The sequence below is a fragment of the Macaca nemestrina genome, chromosome 11 (assembly GCF_043159975.1).
Source record: "Macaca nemestrina isolate mMacNem1 chromosome 11, mMacNem.hap1, whole genome shotgun sequence".
NCBI classification, from domain to species: domain Eukaryota; kingdom Metazoa; phylum Chordata; class Mammalia; order Primates; family Cercopithecidae; genus Macaca; species Macaca nemestrina.
In genome coordinates this window covers 108,383,991-108,410,782 of record NC_092135.1, presented here as the reverse complement: position 1 = coordinate 108,410,782, position 26,792 = coordinate 108,383,991, and the positions used below count along the sequence as shown (strand labels likewise).

The 26,792-nt window shown below is 38.7% G+C and overlaps 1 protein-coding gene across 6 annotated transcripts in view; it reads left to right on the top strand.

Annotated features, from left to right (window-relative positions):
- The window catches only part of LOC105481137 (LanC like glutathione S-transferase 1), a 45,206-nt gene extending 27,301 nt beyond the window's left edge, over positions 1 to 17,905 (top strand). For all 6 annotated transcript variants that reach the window (XM_011740474.3, XM_011740470.3, XM_011740471.2 and 3 more), the window contains 6 exons: positions 10,251 to 10,386; positions 10,926 to 11,072; positions 13,777 to 13,959; positions 15,308 to 15,484; positions 16,241 to 16,313; positions 17,444 to 17,905. In XM_011740474.3, the coding sequence (XP_011738776.1) occupies positions 10,251 to 10,386; positions 10,926 to 11,072; positions 13,777 to 13,959; positions 15,308 to 15,484; positions 16,241 to 16,313; positions 17,444 to 17,520 (793 nt within the window). In that variant the 3' untranslated portion in view covers positions 17,521 to 17,905. The remainder of the gene's footprint in view (positions 1 to 10,250; positions 10,387 to 10,925; positions 11,073 to 13,776; positions 13,960 to 15,307; positions 15,485 to 16,240; positions 16,314 to 17,443) is intronic.
- Positions 17,906 to 26,792: the final 8,887 nt, after the last annotated feature.

The following is a 26,792-nucleotide window of genomic DNA, read 5'->3' as shown; positions in this document are numbered from 1 at the left end:
TCTGGAGAAGGAAGCCTGGAGCCTATATAGCCAGTGTGGGGCTGTGAGTGCTTTGGGGGCTATGGAATTCCAGCTGCACTCCCTGCTATATGATCTTGGGTAAATTACTCTAAACCTCAGTCTCTCATCTGTAAAATAGGAGATAATTTATGGAAATCACTTAGCATAAATTATAGCACCTAAACTAAAAATGTGCTTATAAATGTTACCTATTATTTGGCTTGTAAAAATCATTGCTTATGCTTCTACTTTCTTTTTTTGTTATACTTTAAGTTCCGGGGTACATCTGTAGAACGTGCAGGTTTGTTTCACAGGCATACATGCGCCATGCTGGTTTGCTGCACCAATCAACCTGTCGTCTACATTAGGTATTTCTCCTAATGCTATCCCTCCCCTAGTCCCCCACCCCGATAGGCCCCGGTTTATGATGTTCTTCTCCCTTTGTCCATGTGTTCTCATTGTTCAGCTCCCACTTATGAGTGAGAAGACACGGTGTTCGGTTTTCAGTTCTTGTGTAGTTTGCTGAGAATGATGGTTTTTAGCTTCATCCATGTTCCTGCAAAGGACATGAACTCATCTTTTTTATGGCTGCATAGTATTCCATGGTGTACATGTGCCACGTTTTCTTTATCGAATCTATCTTTGATGGACATTTGGGCTGGTTCCATGTCTTTGCTATTGTGAACAGTGTTGCAGTAAACATACATGTGCATTTGTCTTTATAGTAGAATAAGTTATAATCCTTTGGGTATATACCCAGTAATAGAATTGCTGGTCAAATGGTATTTCTGGTTCTGGATCCTTGAGGAATCGCCACACTGTCTTCCACAATGGTTGAACTAATTTACACTCCCACCAACAGTGTAAAAGCATTACTATTTCTCCACATCCTGTCCAGCATCTGTTGTTTCCTGACTTTTTAATGATCGCCATTCTAACTGGCATGAGATGGTATCGCATTGTGGTTTTGATTTGCATTTCTCTGATGACCAGTGATGAGCTTTTCTTCATATGTTCGTTGGCCACATAAATGTCTTCCTTTGAAAAGTGTCTGTTCATATCCTTTGCCCACTTTTTGATGGAGTTATGTTTTTTTTTCCTTGTAAATTTGTAGATTCTGGATATTAGCCCTTTGTCAGATGGATAGATTGCAAAAATTTTTCTCCCATTCTGTAGGTTGTGTGTTCACTCTGATGATAGTTTCTTCTGCTGTGCAGAAGCTCTTTAGTTTAATTAGATCCCATTTGTCAATTTTGGCTTTTGTTGCCATTGCTTTTGGTGTTTTAGTCATGAAGTCTTTGCACATGCCTATGTCCTGAATGGTATTGCCTAGGTTTTCTTCTAGTGTTTTTATGGTTTTAGGCCTTACTTTTAAGTCTTTAATCCAATTTGAGTTAATTTTTGTATATGGTATAAGTAAGAGGTCCAGTTTCAGTTTTCTGCATATGGCTGGCCAGATATCCCACCACCATTTATTAAGTAGGGAATCCTTTCCCCATTGCTTATTTTTGTCAGGTTTGTCAGAGATCAGATGGCTGTACATGTGTGGTGTTATTTCTGAGGCCTCTGTTCTGTTCCATTGGTCTATATCTCTGTTTTGGTACCAGTACCAAGCTGTTTTGGTTACTGTAGACTTGTAGTATAGTTTGAAGTCAGGTATCATGATGCCTCTAGCTTTGTTCTTTTTGCTTAGGATTGTCTTGGCTACGTGGGATCCTTTTCATTTCCATATGAAGTTTAAAGTAGTTTTTTTCTAATTCTGTGAAGAAAGTCAGTGGTAGCTTAATGGGGATAGCATTTAATCTATGAATTACTCTGGGCAGTATGGTCATTTTCACAATATTGATTCTTCCTATCAATGAGCATGTACTGTTTTTCCATTTGTTTGTGTCCTCTCTTATTTCCTTGAGCCGTGGTTTGTAGTCCTCCTTGAAGAGGTCCTTCACATCCCTTGTAAGCTGGATTCCTAGGTATTTTATTCTCTTTGTAGCAGTTGTGAATGGGAGTTCACTCATGATTTGGCTCTTTGTCTATTATTGGTGTATAGGAATGCTTGTGATTTTTGCACATTGATTTTGTATCCTGAGACTTTGCTGAAGTTGCTTATCAGCTTAAGGAGATCTTGGGCTGAGATGGTGGGGTTTCCTAAATATATAATCATGTCATCTGCAAACAGACAATTTGACTTCCTCTCTTCCTATTTGAATACCCTTTATTTCTTTCTCTTTCCTGATTGCCCTGGCCAGAAATACCAATACTGTGTTGAATAGGAGTGGTGAGAGAGGGCATCCTTGTCGTGTGCTGGTTTTCAAAGGGAATGCTTCCAGTTTTTCCCATTCAGTATGATATTGGCTGTGGGCTTGTCATAAATAGCTCTTATTTAGAGATATGTTCCATCAATAACTAGTTCATTGAGAGTTTTTAGCATGAAGGGATGTTTAATTTTATTGAAGGCCTTTTCTGCATCTATTGAGATAATCATATTTTTTTGTCATTGGTTCTGCTTATGTGATGGATTACATTTATTGATTTGCATATGTTGAACCAGCCTTGCATCCCAGGGATGAGATAAAGCTGACTTGATCGTGGTGGATAAACTTTTTGATGTGCTGCTGGATTCGGTTTGCCAGTATTTTACTGAGGATTTTCACATTGATATTCTTCAGGGATATTGGCCTGAAATTTTATTTTTTTGTTGTATCTCTGCCAGGTTTTGGGATCAGGATGATGCTGGCCTCAAAATGAGTTGGGGAGGAGTCCCTCTTTTTCTGTTGTTTGGAATAGTTTTAGAAGGAATGGTACCAGCTCCTCATTGTACCTCTGGTAGAATTCGACTGTGAATCCATCTGGTCCTGGAATTTTTTTGGTTGGTAGGCTATTAATTCCTGCCTCAATTTCAGAACTTGTTATTAGTCTATTCAGGGATTCAACTTCTTCCTGATTTAGTCTTGGGAGGGTGTATGTGTTCAGGAATTTATCCATTTCTTCTAGATTTTCTAGTTTATTTGCGTAGAGGTTTTTATAGTATTCTCTGATGGTAGTTTGTATTCCCGTGGGATCACTGATGATATCCCCTTTTATCATTTTTTGTTGTGTCTATTTGATTCTTCTCTCTTTTCTTCTTTATTAGTCTAGCTAGTGGTCTATTTTATTGATCTTTTCAAAAAACCAGCTCCGGGATTCATTGATTTTTTTGAAGGGTTGTTTCATGTCTTTATCCCCTTCAGTTCTGCCCTCATCTTACTTTTTTCTTGTCTTCTGCTAGCTTTTGAATTTGTTTGCTCTTGCTTCTCTAGTTCTTTTAATTGTGATGTTAGGGTGTCAATTTTAGATCTTTCCTGCTTTCTCTTGTGGGCATTTAGTGCTATAAATTTCTCTCTAAACACTGCTTTAGCAGTATCCCAGAGATTCTGGTACGTTATATCTTTGTTCTCGTTGGTTTCAAAGAACTTATTTCTGCCTTAATTTCATTATTTACCCAGTAGTCATTCAGGAGCAGGTTGTTCAGTTTCTGTGTAGTGCAGTTTTGAGTGAGTTTCTTGATTCTGAGTTCTAATTTGATTGCAGTATGGCCTGAGAGACTGTTATGATTTCCATTCTTTTCCATTCGCTGAGGAGTGTTTTACTTCCAATTATGTAGTCAAGTTTAGAATAAGTGTGATGTGGTGCTGAGAAGAATGTACATTCTGTTGATTTGGGGTGGAGAGTTTTATAGATGTCTATTAGGTCTACTTGGTCCAGAGCTGAGTTTAAGTCCTGAATATCCTTGTTAGTTTTCTGCTCGTTGATGTAATATTGACATTGGGGTGTTACAGTCCCCCACTATTATTGTGTGGGAGTCTAAGTCTCTTTGTAGTCTCTAAGGACTTGCTTTATGAATCTGGGTGCTCCTGTATTGGGTGCATATACATTTTGGATATTCAGCTCTTCTTGTTGCATTGATCCCTTTACCATTATGTAATGGCCTTCTTTGTCTCTTTTGATCTTTGTTGGTTTAAAGTCTTTTATCAGAGACTAGGATTGCAACCCCTGCTTTTTTTTGGCTTTCCGTTAGCCCATCCCTTTATTTTAAGCCTATGTGTGTCTTTGCACATGAGATGGGTCTCCCGAATACAGCATACCTATGGGTCTTGACTGTTTATCCAATTTGCCAGTCTGTGTATTTTAATTGGGGCATTTAGCTCATTTACATTTAAGGTTAGTATTATGTGTGAATTTGATCCTGTTATTATGATGCTAGCTGGTTATTTTGCCCCTTAGTTGATGCAGTTTCTTCATAGTCTCAATGGACTTTACGGTTTGGTATGTTTTTGCAGTAGCTGGTACCGGTTGTTCCTTTCCATGTTTAGTGCTTCCTTCAGGAGCTCTTGTTAGGCAGGTCTGGTGGTGACAAAATCTCTCAGCATTTGCTTCTCTGTAAAGAATTTTATTTCTCCTTTGCTTATGAAGCTTAGTTTGGCTGCATGTAAAATTCTGGGTTGAAAATTCTTTAAGAATGTTGAATATTGGCCCCCACTCTCTTCTGGCTTGTGGGGTTTCTGCATAGAGATCCGCTGCTGCTGATGGGCTTCCCTTTGTGGGTAACCCAGCCTCTCTCTGGCTGCCCTTAACACTTTTTCCTTCATTTCAACCTTGGTGAATCTGATGATGATGTGTCTTGGGGTTGCTCTTCTCAAGGAGTATCTTTGTGGTGGTCTCTCTTTCCTGAATGTGAATGTTGGCCTGTCATGCTGTGTTGGGGAAGTTCTCCTGGATAATATCCTGAGGAGGGTTTCCGACTTGGTTCCATTCTCCCTGTCGCTTCTAGGTACACCAAACGTAGGTTTGGTCTTTTCACATAGTCCATTATTTCTTGGAGGCTTTCGTTCCTTTTTATTCTTTTTTCTCTAACCTTCTATCTCTATCTTCTGCTTGATCAATTTGGCCATTGATACTTGTGTGTGCTTCACAAAGCTCTCATGCTGTGTTTTTCAGTTCCATCAGGTCATTTACGTTCTTCTCGAGACTGGTTATTCTAGTTAGTAATTCCTCTAACCTTTTTTCAAGGGTCTTCTCTTCCGTGCATTGGGTTAGAACATGCTCCTTTAGCTCAGAGGAGTTTGTTATTACCCACCTTCTGAAGCCTACTTCTATCAATTTGTCAAATTCATTCTCCACCCACTTTTGTTCCCTTGCTGGTGAGGAGTTGTGATCTTTTGGAGGAGAAGCAGCATTCTGGTTTTTGGAATTTTCAGCCTTTTTGCACTGGTTTCTCCCCATCTTCGTGGATTTATCTACCTTTGGTCTTTGACGTTGGTGACCTTTGGATGGGGTTTCTGAGTGGATGTCCTTTTTGTTGATATTGGTGTTATTCCTTTCTGTTTGTTAGTTTTCCTTAGTTTTCCTTCTAACAGGCCCCTCTGCTGCAGGTCTGCTGGAGTTTGCTGGAGGTCCACTCCAGACCCTGTTTGCCAGGGTATCACCAGTGGAAACTCCAGAACAGCAAAGATTGCTGCCTGTTTCTTCCTTTGGAAGCTTTGTCCCAGAGGGGCACCCGCCAAATGCCAGCCGGAGCTCTTTTGTTTGAGGTGTCTGTCGACCCCTGCTGGGAGGTATCTCCCAGTCAGGAAGCAGGAGGGCAGGGACTCACTTGAGGAGGCAGTCTGTCCATTAGCAGAGCTCGAGCACGGTGCTGGGAGATCCACTGCTCTCTTCAGAGCCAACAGGCAGGAATGTTTAAGTCTGCTGAAGTTGTGCCCACAGCCACCCCTGCCCCCAGGTGCTCTGTCCCAGGGAGATGGGGGTTTTATCTATAAGCCCCTGACTGGGGCTGCTGCCTTTTTTTCAGAGATGCCCTACCCAGAGACTGGACATCTGTTTTTAAAAGTTACAAACCTTTTGAAAATACAAGGCCAAAAAACTCTTCCCCAGTAACATCCTGAGGAAGTACTGTGAGGAGTGGAACAGAACTATCCTGTTTGTGTGTCTTTATTCTTCCTTCAGTGACATTTCAGTGACTTGCTTATCTCTTCTGGGTTGCATTAATATCAACATATCAAAACAAATAAATGAAGCTGCAACAAAGTGCTTGTTAGTTTGAGAGTTTCTGAAAACACATAAAATAACCATTATGACTTATCAGTGATGTCATTTCTTTATTTTATCTTGAGAATGTAGCATGCACAACTTGCAGTTAAATCCTACTAATCATCGAACCCAACTAATGAATTTTAGCGATTTGAATTCAAATCCAGAAAAAAAGGGATATACTTCCTTTATTACCCTAAACTGTATTGTTTTGATAAGATGCTCTGAGCAGTACTTCATTTTAAATAAATATTTGAAAGGTATTTGCTACCTACTTTGAATGTTCCAAATGCAAATGTGTTTGGCTGCAAAGTAAATAGAATGCTAATTATATATTGCCACCTAGTGGTAATGTCATAACATTGGCAAAAAAGGAATGGAGTTAATGCAGTGGTTCAAATATTTTATTTCAGTTGGAATATCATTGGAATCAATGCAGTAATTCTGTGTAATACTTCCATAGAGCAGCGTGTGTTTAAAAAAATTACAGTAATTGTTTTGCATAGTTCTTTCAATCTTTGCAAAAGTAAATCAAAATTACTTTATATTGAAATTCTATACACTTTGACACATTTATATTAAAAATAGGTTCATATCAAAACTTGAGACATTCATTGTTTACTGTAACAGTTGAGTTTGTATCTAATAAACAGATTTTGTTTTCTTATGGCCCCAACATTACCGAGCTCCCAGTTCTGACATGAGAAAAAAAATTCTTAATAAATGTTTTTAAACATTTAAAATTTTTATTAAATTAAAAATTTCTTTTAAAAATTAAGGGAGTCTGTGTGTGTAGATATATGTGGTATCGAAGTAGAAAACAAAATGGCCCATGATTCTATCCTTAAGCCCTGTTATTTTAAAAAGGCCAAAGTATACAAGAAAATGTATTAGAAGAAAAAGGAAAGAAACCTCTAACCAAGTTTCTTGGTTATCTATTTCTTAGTGTATCTATTCCTAAGATAACCACTGTTTCACTATGAATTATTGCCTATATTTGTAGAAGAAAAAATGGACGAGCCAGCATTTGCATATTTAACTAATTTGAGTTGCCTCAGTTTGATGAGGGTATAATATGAAAAAATTTAAACCTTTTCACTAACTGCAACTAGCCATGCTTTTTCACCCCTTTCCTGCTGAGGAGTAAGTTCCCTTAAAGACTCCTTCATTAGTTTCTCTCAGTCTTTCTTTCATAACTGTCGGCCACTTTCACTCACTAAAATCATCTCATTCTGCTTATTTCAAACCTATCCTCTTCATTTTAAATGTTTTCTCCTCCCCTCACCACAAGCGTGTGGAAGTAGTGGAGAGGGAATGGGAAAGGAAGACTGTTCTCTTTCACACCTACCCTCCCTGCTGAGCTAGGATGTTTTCACTGTATCTATAGCCTGGTGGTAACAATTGTTAGGTTTCTGTTTGCTTGGGATTTTGTTTGGCAGTAGAGGCTGTAGACCCCCTCAGCTATACCCCTACCTACTATGTTCAAATGAAAGCACATGTGGGTGCCCAATTCTGCCAAATGTGCAAACACTTTAGGAAGAAGGTACTCTTTAGAAGAAGATACTATTTAGACATACATACATACATACATACATACATACATACAGTCTCCTACCCTGTTTTTGTAGCTTGGAGAAAGTCACATTGCTCTCAAGCCCTTCTTAGACTTTATTCATGAAAGAGTGGGAAAGCCCGTGCCATCTCCCAAACCTCCAGCCCATCTTTACCACTCACTCCACCAATGAAAAACCATTTTCTGTCAATCCTTAATAACAACAAATTCTCTGGTGTAGATTTTGATAAAGTTCCTATATGAAAAAGAGGCACTTCAGTGCTGAGTGCCTCTGAATGTTGACTCCTGCTTAGAGTGCTTCAAATACATCACTTTGGGGCAGGGGTTGGAGGGACCTGATGTTTGTTACTTCAAATGCTAATTAACCATCCCTAGTGTATAGACTGAAGTTAGATGACAGACATGCACAGGCACGGCACACTGCTTATACTTAACTACTTTAAAAGTAAATTTCCATATAGATAAACAAGATAACTTCTAAACCAGAAGGGACTATTTATTTCACAGATGAAAAATTTTAAGAACAAAGATTTAGTGTCCTAAGCTACCTGATAACATTTGTTAGGGCTAATGTCGTCTCATTACTACTGTTTTCCAGAGTGTCATTGGATCTTTATGCCAATATTTTGTTAAGTTTCACCAAAAAGTAAAATGTTTTAAATGGGATCATATCAAATTTATAGGCTAATTGAGGAATGATTGAGATGCACTTCAAAATTTCATGTGACAAAAACTCTAAAATAGCAAGGACATTTTTCTTCCCTATCATATTTGCTGCCCACTCCCCTCCCCACAAAAAGGGAAAAAGGTTCATTCTCAGAGGTCAAACTACCAAATACAGTTACTTTCCTAAACTGACTTCCCTCTGTGATCTCCCCTACTTGCTGGTTCCTGAGGCTTCCCTTTTTGGTCTCTGATGAAAAGGCTGGGGCTTTGATGACCCTGCTCTGCCACATCTATGACTGCATGCATCTGGGGCCAGGTGATGTGGAAGACAGAGAAGTAAAGCAATGGGGGCTTACAGTCCCCTCCTGAGACTGCAGGTCCTCCAATCTGGGGGGAGGTTTCCCTTCCTCAGAGTTTAGGCTCCCAGGGCTCCCCTTGCCTTCATACCTGCTCCCAACATGAGATTGCTTGTAGGTTGGGGCACAAGAGAACTGAGAAAAGGAAAATAAAGAAAAATGGAGGGTTAACCCATTCTCTCTGATATTAGGAGTTCTCTTTGTTCAGATAGCACTAGAGGGCTTCCTCTGGGTCTCTGTCAGCCTACTTGTGCCTACTTTTGGGTTTTGGGCTATACCGAGTTCAGACCAGGGGAATACCAGAGAGAAAAAACGGTAAACTCACCTTCTGGTTTGGTGGTACTTCAGATTCCTGTCCTCTTCCTCTTTTTGTGTGTTACTATTTGCTTTTCAGAGACCGCAAATAGCTGCTCTATCCTGTCCAGGTTTTAGAGCCACATTTTGGGGGAGAAACAAGGTGCAGAGCGTGTTTACTCCATCTTACCTGAAACCAGAACTGAAAGTAACTTTTTCTGAGAAGCTGAACTGAGTCTATCCGTAGGGACTGAATGAACCATAATACATTCATTCATTGGGGTTCTATGCAAGTATTACAAAGAACGTGACTACTCTGTGTGCTGTTACGGAATCATTGTCAAGATGTATTGTTAAATAGCAAACTGTAGAATATTTATAAATATGTATATCTATGCTTATGTGTACATAAAATCTAGGAATACACACACAAAAAAATGGTAACCATGGTGATTTCTGAGGAGAACTAGAAGGCTGGGAGACTGAGGAGATGGAGACCTGACTGACATCTCTGTGCTATTAATATTTGCATGTATTGGCCGGTTGCAGTGGCTCACGCCTATAATCCCAGCACTTTGGAAGGCTGAGGCAGGCGGATCACCTGAGGTCGGGAATTGGAGACCAGCCTGACCAACATGGAGAAACCCAGTCTCTACTAAAAATACAAAATTAGCCGGGTGTGGTGGTGCGTACCTATAATCCCAGCTCCTCAGGCGGCTGAGGCTGGAGAAGTGCTTAAACCTGGGAGGTGGAGGTTGCGATGAGCCGAGATCATGCCATTGCACTCCAGCCTGGGCAACAAGAGTGAAACTGTCTCAAAAGAAAAAAAAAAAAATTACATGTATTATTGACTGTGGTGGATGAGACCTACTTCAGGTAGGCCTGGTGACACATTAAGAAATAAACCAAGGAAGGAGGTGATGGGCCATTTGTTAACCTAGTCCCTTCTCTGGGCTAAATGCCTCAGAGCCAGCAGTTCTTGGCTTCTCTGACCCCAACTGCTAAAATACTCACCTTAGGGCCTGCCTCCATGAGGAACTAGGGAGATTTCGGATAACCTCAGCCATACGTTCGTATTCTTTCGTTTTATGAATGTATTTGTCAGTTCCATTGTTAAGTGAAGAAATTTAATGGAGGGGGCTAATCTGTGAACCGTAACTGTTCTATAGATAGATATTATGTATGTATAAACACATATTGTATGTGCATGTCTATTTTTTCAATGTACCATTTTTAAGTATACATCAATACCTGATTCCTTTCAAATTATTTTGGGCATGTATTTTTATTTTTAGGCTAATTCATCTAAATAAGATTGATCCTCATGCTCCAAATGAAATGCTGTATGGGCGAATAGGCTACATCTATGCTCTTCTTTTTGTCAATAAGAACTTTGGAGTGGAAAAGATTCCTCAAAGCCATATTCAGCAGGTACCACGTTTTTGTGTTTTTAGGAGTCTCTTTAGGATCCCATTTACTTACTGTCTGCCTAAACTATTGTTTGTGTCTCTCCAGTTAGCACATTCCAAATAAAGGAAGGTGTATCTGGACCTCTAAAGGTTGGGCACAGTCCAAGAACCAATAGCTTCCTACGGAGTGCTGTTGGAAACATTTCTGACTCAGTCAGAAGGCCAGTCTGCTCCATTTCAGAATTTAGAGGTCCTCTCCAAAGAAGATTAGAGCCAAATTTCACCTCCCAAATGGAGGGTCTGCTTTGGTGGTGCCTAGAGGAGTTTATGCTTTTGACAGGTGAACTCTTGTAAACTGTAATGCAAAGAGCTCACGCTCCTCTATGCCCTCCCCGTTCTAGGCTGAATATAGTCCCACTCTCTGATGAAGAATTAAACTGTGCCTTTCCCTGGCTGAAAGCTAGTGTCTAATTTGTCGTGTTCCTCAGTACCCCTTAGCAAAAAAGTCATTACCTCCTCCAGGAAGGTTTATTGTTCAGTTCACTGGTTCTCTCTCTGCAGATTTGTGAAACAATTTTAACCTCTGGAGAAAACCTAGCTAGGAAGAGAAACTTCACGGCAAAGTCTCCACTGATGTATGAATGGTACCAGGAATATTATGTAGGGGCTGCTCATGGCCTGGCTGGAATTTATTACTACCTGATGCAGGTAAGGAGTGATTGTGGTGGAACTTTAAAATGTCCTTCCTGACCCATGTACTATCATGGGTGAGAAGACAGATGTTCTAGTTCTAGTTTGTCATTATGTCAACCTCTGCATTACAGTACTCTCCTTGTAATTAACTTGACCTAGACAAACAAAAGTAATGTTTACGAAGGTGCCTTTAAAAATGTATAAACATTAAAGGCCTTGCATTTTGAGATGAAGTTTGATTTACAGGTTACCCTACTTGCCCACTTAGCATCACTTGTGCAAACTAAAGTATTTTGACCTATAGTTCTGCATGAAGCACCTCTGCTCTGCTCTTGCAGCCAGTGCTTTGAATTAAAAATATTATTCCACATTAAAAGGCACAACTAATTCCAACAAATTCCAGTCATAGGAACAAAATCAATAGAAAACAAATGAGTGCTTGTTGCCTAATGCTAACTTAGAGAGCAAAGCTGAGGAGACTTTTACTTACCTGTAAAACAGCTGAATATGCTCTGCCCAACAGTTCTTAGGATCTAACACTATTGGGGCACATCAACCAGAGTCAAATAGACTAAAGACAAATAGCATTTACTGCAGCAAACATAACTTGGGAGAGATCAGAAGAGGACTTCTCATGAGGGCATCATTTTGGGAGACTTCTGAAGCACTCCTTAAAGAGAAATTGGCACTTATGAATAAGAATTCATGGCAATTGATTTTTGATGGCAGCAGAGGTACCCCTGTCACCTTCCCAAGGCACACTGTCATATAAAAGTGTTTCATTCACGTGTTCAGCAGGAGTGCTTGGATATACATACTACCAGCTCTTTGAGTAGCTGACTCTTATAATGCAAGATCAGTGTTGGACCTGCCCTCTACCTATAAATAAACAAGGACAACAAAACTGAAAAACTCAAGGTTATTATTACTTTTGAATGCAGAGTCACACATTGAGTGTTAGTGGCAATCAGAGACTAACTGGCGTATTTATTCTACACTTTTCAATTAGAGGTTATATAATTAGGATGTTGACATTTAGACTTAAATTTCTTTATTTTTCTGGTGCATGTCTTCCTCTCTATTCCCAGTAGTAAATGTAGATTCCTAAAGTTTTCAGGAAAGAAGAGTCTTCTGAAGTTTCAAGGTTAGTTAGAATCAAACATATTAGAGGCCCTCTCCAAAGAGGATTAGACAGCCTTATTGAACTTTCATTGAAACAAATAATCAGGAGACATAGTTAGTGACTAGACAGCCTCATCAAACTTTCATTTAAACAAATAATCATGAGACATACTCTGTCTCCTTGTGTTAGCTGTAGTAAGAAATCTGAAAACCCAAGTATTGATTTTTTCATTTGCAGGTTATCATCTATACGAAATGATTTAATTTTTAATCCTGAAAGTCTATTCTAGTAGGTACCCCTTCATTAACATAAAATTAAACATCATTATTTTTAGGTTATGTTGGGTAATTGCTGCAAGTTTGAAGAGAGTCCACTCATTCTACTGTAACACTTTGAGCTTTAATGCTGTTCCTCGTATAAAATGAAATCTGTCTTTTAAATAACTCAGTGCACTTTCAGAATCTTGTGGAAGTCGTATTGTCAACATTACTTTGACCCCACCACAACCACCTCCTGCCTGTGCTTCACACCACTGCCACCCCTTACTACCACATGCCCCACACCTTGCCTGGCATAACAGCACTTTGACTCTGTTAAAGACATTAGCAGTCATTGAATTAAGAACAGGACCAAAAGGAGAAACTAAAACATGTATCAAAAATGGTAGCTCATATGCTTTATGTCAGTATGTCCTTTGGATCTGTACGTTGTTATATCAAAATAATGTGGCATTTAGATCGGTCCTAAATCCTCTGCAAAAAGACAGACCTGATCTAGAGGCATGCTATAGTTTGGAATCTAGATTCCAGGTCTCTTAACTTGTTAGTATCCTTTTTCTATTGAAAATACCACCTATCTCCTCTCTAAATGTAATAACGAAAGTCATGCTTGGTTTGTCTAGTGCATCCCTTTGTGACTTTTAAAGCTTGCTTTATATATGGAAACCATGGGAAACTTCTCTTACACTCACATTCTCAGGTGTTGACTTTGGAAAATTACTTATATGTATGTAGATAACAATATTGAAAAACAATATATACAAAATGTCGAGCACAGTGGCTCACGCCTGTTATCCCAGTAGTCTGGGAGGCTGAGGCGGGCGGATCATCTGAGGTCAGGAGTTGGAGACCAGCCTGTTCAACATGGTGAAACCCTGTCTCTACTAAAAATACAAAAATTAGCCGGGCGTGGTGACAGGTGTCTGTAATCCCAAGTACTTGGGAGGCTGAGACAGGAGAATTACTTGAACCCAGGAGATGGAGGTTGCAGGGAGCCAAGATCGTACCATTGCACTCTAGCCTGGGTGACAAGAGTGAAACTCCATCTCAAATAAAAAACAAAAACAATATATTCAAAAGACCCTAAGAGTTAGCTAGTAACCCAATTTTACTTTGTCCCACTGTTTAAAGTTTTTAAATGAAATCACAAAAGATTAAAATAAAGGCATCCAATAGGTGGAAAAATTGAATGAAATCCAAAACCTCTTAATGACCTTCCATTTCCTCTTAGCCATGCTTTTTTTCTGGTTTAAATATACTGAGACCTAGGAAGGTTTGTTTGCTTCAGCAGAACTAATAATTTCCTTCTCATTTTTAGCCCAGCCTTCAAGTGAGCCAAGGGAAGTTACATAGTTTGGTCAAGCCCAGTGTAGACTACGTCTGCCAGCTGAAGTTCCCTTCTGGCAATTACCCTCCGTGTATAGGTGATAATCGAGATCTGCTTGTCCATTGGTGCCATGGCGCCCCTGGGGTCATCTACATGCTCATCCAGGCCTATAAGGTACTGTGTGTATTTTTGAAAAAAAATTTTTAATAACCAAAAATTTATAATTTAAAATTAGTTTTAGCCTAATCCATAAAGGAACAATAAATAAATCTCTTGTGGGACCTAAGATCACTTTGCTAAATGAATTATAATTCATTCTCACCATCTCTCTGTACCATAGCAGGCATGGTTTCATAACCTACTTTCAACAACATTTAGGTTGCAATGAGATATTGTTTATGATCCAGCATATTGTCTAGCAATTCCACTCCTAGGTGTGTACCCAAATGAACCAAAACCAAGGATTCAAACAGATACTGTACACCAGCATTCATAGCAGCATTATTTATAATTGCCATAAGGTGAAAATAATCCAAGTATTCATCAAGAGATGAATTGATAAAGAAAATATATATACAATGGAACATATCACAATGCAATGGAATATTATTCCGCTATTAAAAGAATGACTTTCTGATACATATTACAACATGGATGAACCTTGAAAACATTATGCTAAGTGAAATAAACAGATATAAAAAGACAAATATTGTACGATTCCATTGTAGTGCATAAATAACACTAATAAAAAGCATGCCCTCACAGAACTGCAATCAGAGATTTGTAGTTGAGAAAAAAAAAAAGATGTCTATGACCATTGGTGCCAAATCAACAAATTACAACTCTGCAGATTATTGCTGGGCACTGGCATCTCATAAATAAGCTGCCAGTGTATCAAATTCTACATTTCAGAGAATTAGACACATTAATACTGGAAAAACTTTTTAAACTGCCTTATCCTACTTTTAAGAACACTTAAGTTGCAATGAGCTATTAAAAATACCTACTCAGAATATTTCCTCAGTCTTTGATGAAGATACAGGAGGCCGTAAAAAATGTAAAGGTCTATCTCTATTTTTCTGACAAAATCTAATGTTTTATACTCAATTTGCATATTTCCTAAAGAACAGTTGTTCTCCAGTGTTTAAAGAAACTTCCTAATAGTGAAGAGGACATCATAGTTACCAAAGAAGAGAGCATGTGTTCTTTGGAAAGTCACTCATGCTAACAGCAAGTTGCAAGTTAAATAATGCTGCTTCCTCAGTAACATCCACATAAACACACATGCACAGAAAACTTAGACTGTACATACCAAAGTCATGCACAATTTAAAAAACAAAGAGCCAAACTAGTAGATTTTAGTAATTGTCACTAGCAATATAACACATCCCTCTGTCACTAAATCCTTTATCCTTTCTTGCCAAGCCATCTCCCTCTCTCCTCCTTACCTGTCAGGAAGGAGTATCAATGGAACTTTCTTTTATATCCCGTATAATAGAATGCATGTCCTTTGCCTCTGCAGGTATTCAGAGAGGAAAAGTATCTCTGTGATGCCTATCAGTGTGCTGATGTGATCTGGCAATATGGGTTGCTGAAGAAGGGATATGGGCTGTGCCACGGTGCTGCAGGGAATGCCTATGCCTTCCTGACACTCTACAACCTCACGCAGGATATGAAGTACCTGTATAGGGCCTGTAAGGTAAGAGTCAGAACCACCAAATAGAAAGCAGCTCGGTGGCTCATACCTGTGATCTCAGCACTTTGGGAGGCTGAGGCAGGTGGATCACCTGAGGTCAGGAGTTCGAGACCAGCCTGGCTAACGTGGTCTCTACTTAAAATACAAAAACTTAGCCAGGTGTGGTGGCAGGTGTCTATAATCCCAGCTACTTTGGAGGCTGAGGCATGAGACTCACTTGAACCTGGGAGGCGGAGGTTGCAGTGAGCTGATACCATGCCATTGTACTCTAGCCTGGGTGACAAGAGTGAAACTCCATCTTGAAAAAAAAAGAAAAGAAAAAAAAAAGCAGGTCTCCCAGGAGGTTGTAGAAAGGGTTCTAGTTCATCTGATTTAATCCATTTATCCCTAAAATCATAGGTCTTGGATAACAAATACAGTTATTTAAGGAAAACCTTCAAAAACCTTTCAATTAAATTAGCATTCCTTTAAAGGGACATAATTCTACTCAGCAGCATTTATGGGAGAAAAAATAAAGACGTAGGGTGATTTAGTGCCTTTCTTCTTAAATAACCTTGGAGATACGTGACTCAGACAGCTCATTAAATTCCTCCCATGCTGTGTACTCTCTCAGACCATCCTTTACTCTGCATTAATCTCCTTTCTCTGATGTGAAGGTAGTGTTTGACTTTTCAGAGTAATTTGTAGAGACAACCTCTTAACTTTCGGGAGGTGTCTGGAAGAAATCACTATACTAATTTAACTTGGTCTCATTTTCAGTTTGCTGAATGGTGCTTAGAGTATGGAGAACATGGATGCAGAACACCAGACACCCCTTTCTCTCTCTTTGAAGGTATTTTGTACACTTTATTTATTTGCCTTATAATATCAGCATCTACTTCTCTGCTTGCTAATTAATGTATTTGAATTTAAGTTTTATCAAAAAATTAAATTATTCTTAAACTACTTTATTTCCTAATATGCTAAATCGATATTAAAAATCAATTAGCAGCCGGGCGCGGTGGCTCAAGCCTGTAATCCCAGCACTTTGGGAGGCCGAGGCGGGTGGATCATGAGGTCAGGAGATCGAGACCATCCTGGCTAACATGGTGAAACCCCGTCTCTACTAAAAATACAAAAAACTAGCCGGGCGTGGTGGCGGGCGCCTGTAGTCCCAGCTACTCGGAGGCTGAGGCAGGAGAATGGCGTGAACCTGGGAGGCGGAGCTTGCAGTGAGCCGAGATCGCGCCACTGCACTCCAGCCTGGGTGACACAGCGCGAGACTCCGTCTCAAAAAAAAAAAAAAAAATCAATTAGCACGTGTGCTACCACAGTCCCAATACTGGTAGTCATCAGGTGACTCCCTTTTATGGAGCCAGGCACATGTTGGGCATTTTGCAGATGCCATCATAAATCATTCAGCAAAAAACATACAGGCACTACTACCTTCATGTCACAGCCGAGGAGACTGAGGCTCAGGAGCTTACGTTTGGTAAATGGCAGGGCTGTGACTTGAACTTACCTGACTCCATTCTCTCTCCAGTCCTCTACTGGTATATAAGGCTGAGCACCTCACTAGTGATCTAATGTTGAACTACAATGTCTGTAAACATAGATTTACACTTCATTTAAATCATTGCCATTAATATTGTGATGTTGTTAATGTTAAAAATGGAGCCATCCTTCGTTTTTGCAGAGTTGTAACTGCTCTCGGGGGGTGTCAGTGAGGTGGGGAAAAAGCCATAGGATGCTGAAGGAGGAGGGCCAAGAGGACATCCCCACCCTCCCCTCCAGTATGGCCTTGATCCAGACCTTAGGGACGAGGCTGTCACGGGTGGGCACCCTTTGTTGATGTTTGTGTGTTTGAATAGGCTGAAATGCTGTTGACTTGTTTTGTCTATAAAGATTTGGAGGGAAAAAAAAGCCATCCTGTGAAATGGAGTCATTTGGTATAATAACTTTTGCCTCTTTCTGTTTCTTCAGGAATGGCTGGAACAATATATTTCCTGGCTGACCTGCTAGTCCCCACAAAAGCCAGGTTCCCTGCATTTGAACTCTGAAAGGAAAGCATGCCACCTGTAACTCACTGCATGACCCTTTCTGTATATTCAAACCCAAGCTAAGTGCTTTCGTTGCTTTCCAAGGAAACAAAGAGTCAAACTGTGGACTTGATTTTGGTAGCTTTTTTCAGAATTTGTCTTTCATTCGGTTCATTTCCATTATCATTTACTTTTACTTAAAAGTATCCAAGGAAGTCTTTTAACTTTAATTTCCATTTCTTCCTAAAGGGAGAGTGAGTGATATGTACAGTGTTTTGAGATTGTATACATATGTTCCAGAACTTGGAGGAAATCTTATTTAAGTTTATGAATATAACCATCTGTTACTGTTCTAAAAATGTTTAAAAGAAACTCAATATAGATAAAAATAAATATGTGACTATTATTGGGTATTGCACTTCACTTTTCTTTAATATTTTTCCTCCAATTGGAGGGCAAACAATTTTATGACTTGCTTTTCTCTAGGTGTTTCATTTTGAAAGGGACAAAAATATAACTAAATGCTTCCAGGAGAAAAATTCCAAGAATTGCAATCTGGACTTGGGACCTAAATATCATTTTTAAAATTCTTGATGCCTGTTTAGACTAGAGGTAAACATACTTTCAGATTTGCCTGTTTTTGTCAGCAAGGCATACAGGCTTCAGAAGCCAACATTTTTAATCAAAAATGTATAAAATGTGATGATCATTGTGAAAATTCTGAGTTGAAGGTTAGTTCAAGACAAGCTAACAATAACAGTTTGTGTTTTCTCTAAAATAATCTGGGTTTTTTGGAACTATTTCAGTATTCATTTAAGATCAGGAAGCTAATTTTCTATGTATGAGTATGCTTTGACCTAGGATTTCAGCCCACTCTGACTGACTTTCTAAACTTTGAGTTTTTTACAGTGACTATGCATTAGTGCTGACTCTTTGGTATAAGCCATAAAATATTTTCCTTCTTATCAATTTATCTGAACTTTGATCTTTTCACTAAATAGTACAGTATTCTACTTCGGTTTAAAAAGGGGGGATGAGAAAGGGAATACTATGTAACCAATAACTTGAACAAAAACACTAAGCTTTTAATACAAATGCTTTTTGTTGAGGAGGTATTATCCAGAGTTCATGCTTAGAACAAATGCATCTTTGTGTATCCTAGGCTTAATAATTCATCAGTTTCTGAGACCACAGAATCAGGTTTTCTGTAGTAGATAAAGACTCCCTGGTGCTTCAAATCCCGTACAAATGTTTTGACTCAGCAGCTTTTACTCCTCCTCCTTCCAATACTGCCTTTGCCTGGCTTGTTTTGTCTCTTTGCAACTGATTTTGCAAAAGGAGATTTTGCAACTGATTTTGCAAAAAAAAATTGTAGCTTTAAAATAACAGGGTCTAAGTATTTTAAATGTGCCTATTTCACAGCTCTCTTGGTGACAAAAACATGCTATTTTTATTGGAACTTCAAACCAAATCCCTACTGAGTGTGTGCTGGTTCCTGCAGGTAGCAGTCTCCTATTATCTCCTGTTTAGCACCAAAAGAGCTAGTATTATTGGATATCGACCCTTTAAAGGCCACTGGCAGTAGGATTTAAAAAGCAGCCCACTGCTCAATTTCAAGATCAGCTTCCTCCTTCTTGACTTGTGTAAGTCGGCACTACCTTGTGCCTCTCAGATTGCTGAAGTGCTACTGGTAAGCGTGTGCATGCTCTGCCTTTCTTGTGACACGAGCTTTCAGTCAGCAACATCAGCACTTACAGTAAGAAGTAAAAGTAGTGCACAGCAAAGCTAATTTGCCTTTGTCTGTGGTGTTCAACCTGAAAGAATAAAGCTCATTTGGTTTAGTTAAATGTCTTACTCTACTGTGCCTATGCTTTTAGCTACGTTACTAAGCAAGGGAAAGGAACACTTTCTTTGAGCCAAAGGAGACTTGATCACAGTTCTCCAAGTATCGTGATAGCAATACTTAACCCCAGGAAGATTTCAAGGCAGGGAGAAGAACATTTCAATTAAGATTCTTGTTAACCCATTTATGCCTAGTGTTCCATTATTGGAACACTAAGCTTGTGGGAGTCATTTACATCCTACTGCTCAAAGTCATTGCCAAGGTCTGATTTTTCACACAAAAAATTGCAACCCCCAGCATAAATGGGTTAGGTACAGTCATCTGCTAGCAAATTCATCCACACAAACACAATTCAAGTTTGTTTTAAGCTTTTGAAAACTTATTAAACTGGCACAATTTTATATGTATGCTATTTGTTGTATTTATGCTTAAGAGCAAAAAAGTTTTGATGGGATTTTAAACTCAGGCAAAGCCTACAACGCTGAGACAATCCCCTAACATGGTAGTAACTAAAACTTTTATACTAGGCTTCTTAGTTTTAAAAGGTAGTGGCATCATTGTTTCAGTTCTAGTTCTGTTATATTTTTCTCTTGGATATTTTTCTTCTTGGTAAAAATCCTTCCCAGAAGTTGCTTCCTAGAAAACTCAATACCATCTCTTATCTCTGTACAGGGACTAGGTAATAACCAAGCAGTGTTCATTTATCCCGTCACATGTTTCTGTTTCTATAGTAATTTAGAAATTGCAAATAGTTAACTTTTCATCTTGCAAAAAATGTTAACATTATCCTGGCTATTTCCATAGATGCCATGGACTATTATTATTACTATCCTGACTATTTCCATAGATAACTATGGACTATAGTGTGGCCTGAGTTGTCAGTCTTTAATCCTGATTCATGTGGCTCTCTTTTTATCGTTCATGTCAGTTCCAATTATTTGAATATCAAAAACCTTCATGGTAGGTAGAGTTTTAGGTAAAAGTGGATCTAGGGTTACTTTCTTTATTAACATTTCCTAAATAACTGAATTGAGAGACATACTCTGCTACTATGTCGTCAGGTTAATTTTTGTCTGATCTTATGATGGTCCTGCCTTTTACTAGCTACTTTAGAAATAGAAAATGTAAAGAGTGACTATTTACGCATCTACTCCTTTGGCTACTAGAACTCATCTATAGTCCTTTATTATTTACACTGAATTACAATTTCATTTCTGCTTCCGCTAAATAAGAGCACCTCATTCCTGTGTTTTCTGTACTGTTGAGCTGTAGATGAACTGTTTCTCTAATTATAAAGCAAACTGTTTGGGATATTCAGGGAAACTGCCCAAATGTTATATTGTCATTTAATGGGAAAGGCTGGGATCGTATGTATTTTTATGTTCTGTAAAGGATTTGACTTACTGGTTCTCAATAAAATTTTATTAGGACTATATATCATCATGTGCTGTTTGTTTGGTTTGGTTTAAACTTGAGAAATATTTTCCCTCAATGGCAACTGAAGGTTTTTTTCTCTGTACATCCATTTCCTAGGCTTTGTTCCTTTTTCCTCATTGTTGGATAAAACAAGATTTTTCTCTGCCGTTTGAAAATAGAGATTTATAAGTGGAAAATATTTTTAAATCTGATCATTATAGAATTAAGAGGAATCTACAAGGCTTCAAGAACAACAGTGTATTAACCATCTCATAATATAAGAATCTGCTGTGGGGTTAATAACTAAAGGCCTAATTCTAGAAATTGATTTTCCTGCTGACCAATTCTGCTTTGAATAGAAAAGGGGGGATTAAATGAGGCGTAATCGTAAAATATATATGCAGAGGTTAGAAAAATTTTGCTGAGTCACTTGGGATGACTTTGTGCCACTACTTTTTATGACACAGCTAGTTAGTGTGACTTAGCACAACAGAGATTTGACAAATTATAGAATACTTGTTTTCATCTCTAAATTACAATTTGTGTGCTGGTACATATGATGAAAATGTCCTTCATACCCAAAGTCTATTTATTGAATGATAATACTGAGGATAAATGCAGAGTTACATTTATTTCTCTTATTTGAATGAAGTAAAGGTATGTATGGTAATATCAAGACTCTGGATGTAGGCAGTGAGGCATGGGGAGGACACTACCGTGCAAAGGCCACACAGAGGTTCCCAAATGATGCTTAGAAAGGTCCTGCTAACTCTACGAGGTTAGTTTCCATTGGCAAGGCCAGCTCTAGTTTACTGCTCCCTGGCTTCTCCTACTAGGAGGAAAATGATGACAGGCACAGTAAGTTGCACCACAGTTGTAACCTCATGAACAAAGAAAACTTCAAGATATTTGTTTTTTTGTGACTTACCTACAGTATATTTTTTCCTAATTTTGCATTGGAAAAGATCTTAGCCTTTCTCCTCCTCTTCACACTCTCTGAATAGAAAAGAATAATTTTTATGTCATTCTTTTTTTCCAAGATAGTTCCCACTGTGGATTCAAAGTTGTTATTAAAATTCTCATATCTTCTCTATTCTATTAAGCATCATTTAAACTGAAAACCTACAAGTTAGTCCCCTGAAAATTTGCTTTCTCATTGTTTCTCATCCAAATTTGCCCTCTTCCTTCTAAAGCTGTGGGTCAATTAACAGAACAAGAGAACTCAGGCTTTTTTTTTTCTTTTTTGTAACAATGGCACATATATTGGCTTCACTGGTCCCATGATGTAAACTGTCTAAACACTATTTTCCAGAAGCCCTATACTAGTGCATCCTCAGGGACTTACTTGGCAATTTTATGAGTATTAGGAGAAGGCAGCAAAGACAATAAGCCAAGAGATGAAATAATGAGGATTGAGAAATAGATCTTAGCAGAGCTGCTGCTCATAGTCAACCAGTTTAATTTCACATTTCTACATTATGTTAACTTTTCAACCACATGAAAATTACAACATGGTAACATTAAATCTGCAACTAATGTTCTAATACTCAACAAGTAAGTGTTAGACAAAGCATTTCTGAGGTACTTAGTCGTCATGTGGGGAAACACAAGACTTTATAAGTCAGTTTATAAAATAGTGTCCCAATTGCCTAATTTCTCTTTGATGGAGCTGGGATGTTAAGAAAGGCATTTATAAGTCAGAAAATACTGATGTGGCTCACTGTGAAAGATGATACTGTTTTCTCAGGATTCAGCATTCAGAAATGAACATGCCCCCTCCTGCTGATACAATCTGAACTGCTGGCACTTTCAGTTTTTATGACGCAGACATGCCATTTTGTTAATCATACCATGACCAATGCCTTAAAATCATTTATCCCCAAAATTCATTAAACATGCTATCTTTATGTACAAGGTACTGGCTAGGGGATCTGTTTGCTTAAGGTAGACATCTCTACTCTGGCAACTCAGTCTGGTGAAGACAGGTGACTGGATAAGCAATTGCAAGGAAATGTATTATAATAATCCTATCACCACTCCAACTACTCTTCCCATTATTCCATAACTTCATGTATATTGGGTCTCTCATATGGCCTGCAGTTTCTATCTATGGAGATATTGGCGTTTAGAACTGTAATAGGAAGAAGACAATTTAAAAGCCAATCGGCCAGCCCAGAAGCACTCAGAGTTCTTTCATTTGGACCACCTTGATGATGGGCAAGGTGGAGGGAAATTTGAAGACAAAGAGTCCTTTGCCCCCAAAATTACTTTCATTCAGTTGACCAACTTCTCAAAATTCACAGTATTACTATTAATAATTTAGGCTAAATTCATTTTTCTTCAGGAATCCCCCATTAAGATGCAAATATTTTAGAATAGTTACTGATCCTGCTATGTCATAAGCATCTAATTAATTGGTTCATGACCTAAAGAGAAATTAACTTGAATTCAACAACACTGTGTTGCTAGAACATGCTAGTAACAGCATCTAGCTAAGATTAAAAAGATAATATGATATCTGCTCATAAAAGACTGTTTAGATGTGATGATGAGTATAAACAAGTAATTTCAATGTGCTGTGGAACTACACCAGCACTACCGTGTTATGAGTAGCAAATGTATATAGTAGACATGTCATTTTTATTTGCCATCATCTGGCATTCGCCATGATTCATATGGAAGAATTTCATAAAGTGATGGGAGGGGTCTATAGTGCCTCAGAGGTCATTTATCCAGGGATACTTCAGTGCTTAAGAACAAAGCTGATCCAGAAAGTATATGTGGGTTAATAAAACTGGTTGAAGAAATTTTGACGTCAGGACTTCTCAACCATCAATGTGCATACAAATTACATGGGGATCTTTTTAAGTAATTTCTAAAATGCAGGTCAGGAAGTGCGTGAGATTCTGCATTTCTAACAAATTACCAGATAATGCCCATGCTGGCCAGAGCCTACCTTGAGTGCCATGGAATTAAATTATCCATCATAAATTTCAACTAAATAGAAAAAAAGTAAACTCAGGAGTTGGCTTATGAGTTGGAAGAAATTAATTGATGTTTGTGAAATCAGAGGACTATGCAGTAGAAGCAGGAGCATGAAAGAGCTGGAATGATTGGGGTCTGATTTCTGATATGACACAAATTCTTGTAATGTCAAGGCGAAGGGGGTGGTCTTGAGGTGGCCAGTATTCTGTACTGGTGATTTCAGGAAGTAAAAGAAAATTAACTGGGATAAATATGTGTTTGTAATTTGAATCGGATGATTTTTCAATCCAAAGAGTCACATGCTTCTGGTAATATTAGAATGATAGGAAAGATATCTATAATAAAGAATTCATTTGAGTCATCTAGAATCATCAAGGCTCATATGGGAAAAATTAGGTCCCTCTGCTTCTCATTTACAATTTATAAGGAGTCAAGATTAGCCAACCAACTTTTTAAAGATATTAAACACAAAAGTAGATCAATCACATTCTTTAAAAAAAAAATCTTAGCATATTATGAGTAGTGGTTGTAACTAGAGGTGTCATTTTTCTTTATTTGCCATCATCTGCCATTCACCATTATTCATATATAAAAATTTCATAAAATGATGAGGGCCTATAGTGCCTTAGAGGCCACTTATCCAGGAACACTTCATTGCTTAAGGAAAAAGCTGACCCAGGAAGTTTGGAAACTTAATTATAAATAGGAAAAACCCATTATTCCTCAACTCCTAAATTGAAGCCTGATACAATGAGTGTCATTATTAATAACCCTATCTTCCTGTTCACATAAGCATATTCCCTGGGTGTTTCATTTTTAGAATTGATCCAAGTTTGGATGATTCACATAATCGATGCATTTGCTACCACTTGTAATAGTGAATGTCCAACATGTTTTATTTGATCTCTTACAAGTTCTTACCTACCCAGTTAAAAATTGAGTTGCTAGGAAGTGACATTAGCAAGATGGCAAAATAGGAAGTTCCAGCCCTTGTTTCTCCACAGAAACACTGATATAACAATATGCAAACCGAAATACCTTTAGGAGAATTCCAGAATCCAGGTAAGAAGTTGAAGTACCCTGGCAGGAACAAAACCAGAATATCCACACTGAGATAGGTAAGAAAAGCAATTTCATTTTACCCACATCAGCACAGCTCAGCACCAGGAGAGAACAGCCCAACCAGGAGAGAACAACCCAGCTTGCGACTTCCCCTAAGGTGGGAAAAAAGAGTGGTGAATGCATGAGTTCAGCATTCAGGGTTTTTGGAAGACTAACCTGGCGACTGATTTCTGTCTTACCCCACGTATCATTTGGATGCTTGGGGTGGGACAGGAGTAGGATCACTGAGAACAAAAACAAGTGGAGGGAGGCTTGCTGCAGCCAGAAAGACTTAGTGTGATGGAGAGAAGGTACGCAAGTTGAGGCTTCTCTTTAGCGAGGGAGGGAAAATAGTGAAGCATGTATCCAATATTCTGACTCTTTGGAGGGCTGCCCCAAGGGAATGGTTTCTCCCTTTCCTCGGACTACTGACTTAACCAGCATAGTTTGTATACCTGGGGGTCTCTGAGAACAAAGGAGAGTCATGGGTCAGTTTGCTGCAGCTGGCATGACTCAACACAATCAGGAGCTGCACAACTTACGGTGTCTTTCTCAAGAGGGAGAAAGAAGTGGACTGTGCGTCGGACATTCTAGAGGACTGAGGGATATCTGCCTCTCCTGATGCAGGGTGCTGACAGGAAGACAGCATACTTTGGATTCCTGGTGGCCACTGAGAACAAGTGAGAGTGGAGCAGATTGCTATTATAGGACCAGAGAATGTGTAGTCCTACATATAGAGACTAGAGAGAGGGAGAGAGAAAGATTACAAGCTCAAAAAAAAAAAAAAAAAAAAGGCAAGCTTCTCTAATTGAGAAATTACATGCACAGACCCAGAGAAGTTGCATCTCTCGCAAAAAGGTTTTGGAAGTTCCCAGAATGTCTAGCTTGGTGAAGGTCTTCCTTTGTATGAAGCCAGTGTGTAAACACAGGGAGACGTAGCTGTCTCTTCAAATGCATGGATCCTATCACAAAGTTGTGAGTCACATACAAAACATAAAATAAAAATAAAAGGGATATACAGTTCAAACTAAGAAACAAAATAAATCTCCAGACAAATCTAATAGAATGAAGTGATGCAAATTACCTGGCAAATAATTCAAAATAATTGTTGTAAAGATGAGATAAAACATCAAGAAAACAATGCATGAAAAAATGAGAATAGACCGGGTGTGGTGGCTCACGCCTGTAATCCCAGCACTTTGGTAGGCTGAGACAGGCGGATCATGAGGTCAGGAGTTTGAGACCAGCCTGACCAACATGGTGAAACCCCGTCTCTACTAAAAAGACAAAAATTACCCGGGCATGGTGGCGAGCGCCTGTAATCCCAGCTACTCAGGAGGCTGAGGCAGGAAAATTGCTTGCACCCAGGAGGCGGGGGTTGCAGTGAGCTGAGATTGTGCCACTGCACTCCAGCCTGGGTGACAGAACGAGACTCCGTCTCAAAAAATAAAAGAAAAAAAAAAAAAAGAAAAGAAAGAATTGGTGAACTCAAATATAGGCCACTTAAAGTTACACAGTCCGGGAAACAAAAAGAGTGAGGAAAGCCTAAGGAAATTATGAGACATCATCAAGTGAATCAAATTATGGGAGTTTCATAAGTAGAAAAGAGAGAAAATGGTGTAGAAGGCTTATTTAAAGAAATAATGGTTGAAAATTTCCCAAATCTGGGGAAGAAAATAGACATCCAGATTCAAGAAGACCAACAAGCTCCAACTAGGATGAACCCAAAGAAATCTACATTGAGACACATTATGCAGATGCTCCTCAACTTACCATGGGATTACATCCCAATAAACCCATCATAAGTTGAATATACCGTAAGTCAAAAATGCATTTAATACACCTAACCTATGGAAGATTATAGCTTGGGCTACTCTATCTTAAACATGCTTAGAACATGGTTAGCCTATAGTTTGGCCAAATCATGTAACAAAGACTTTTATAATAA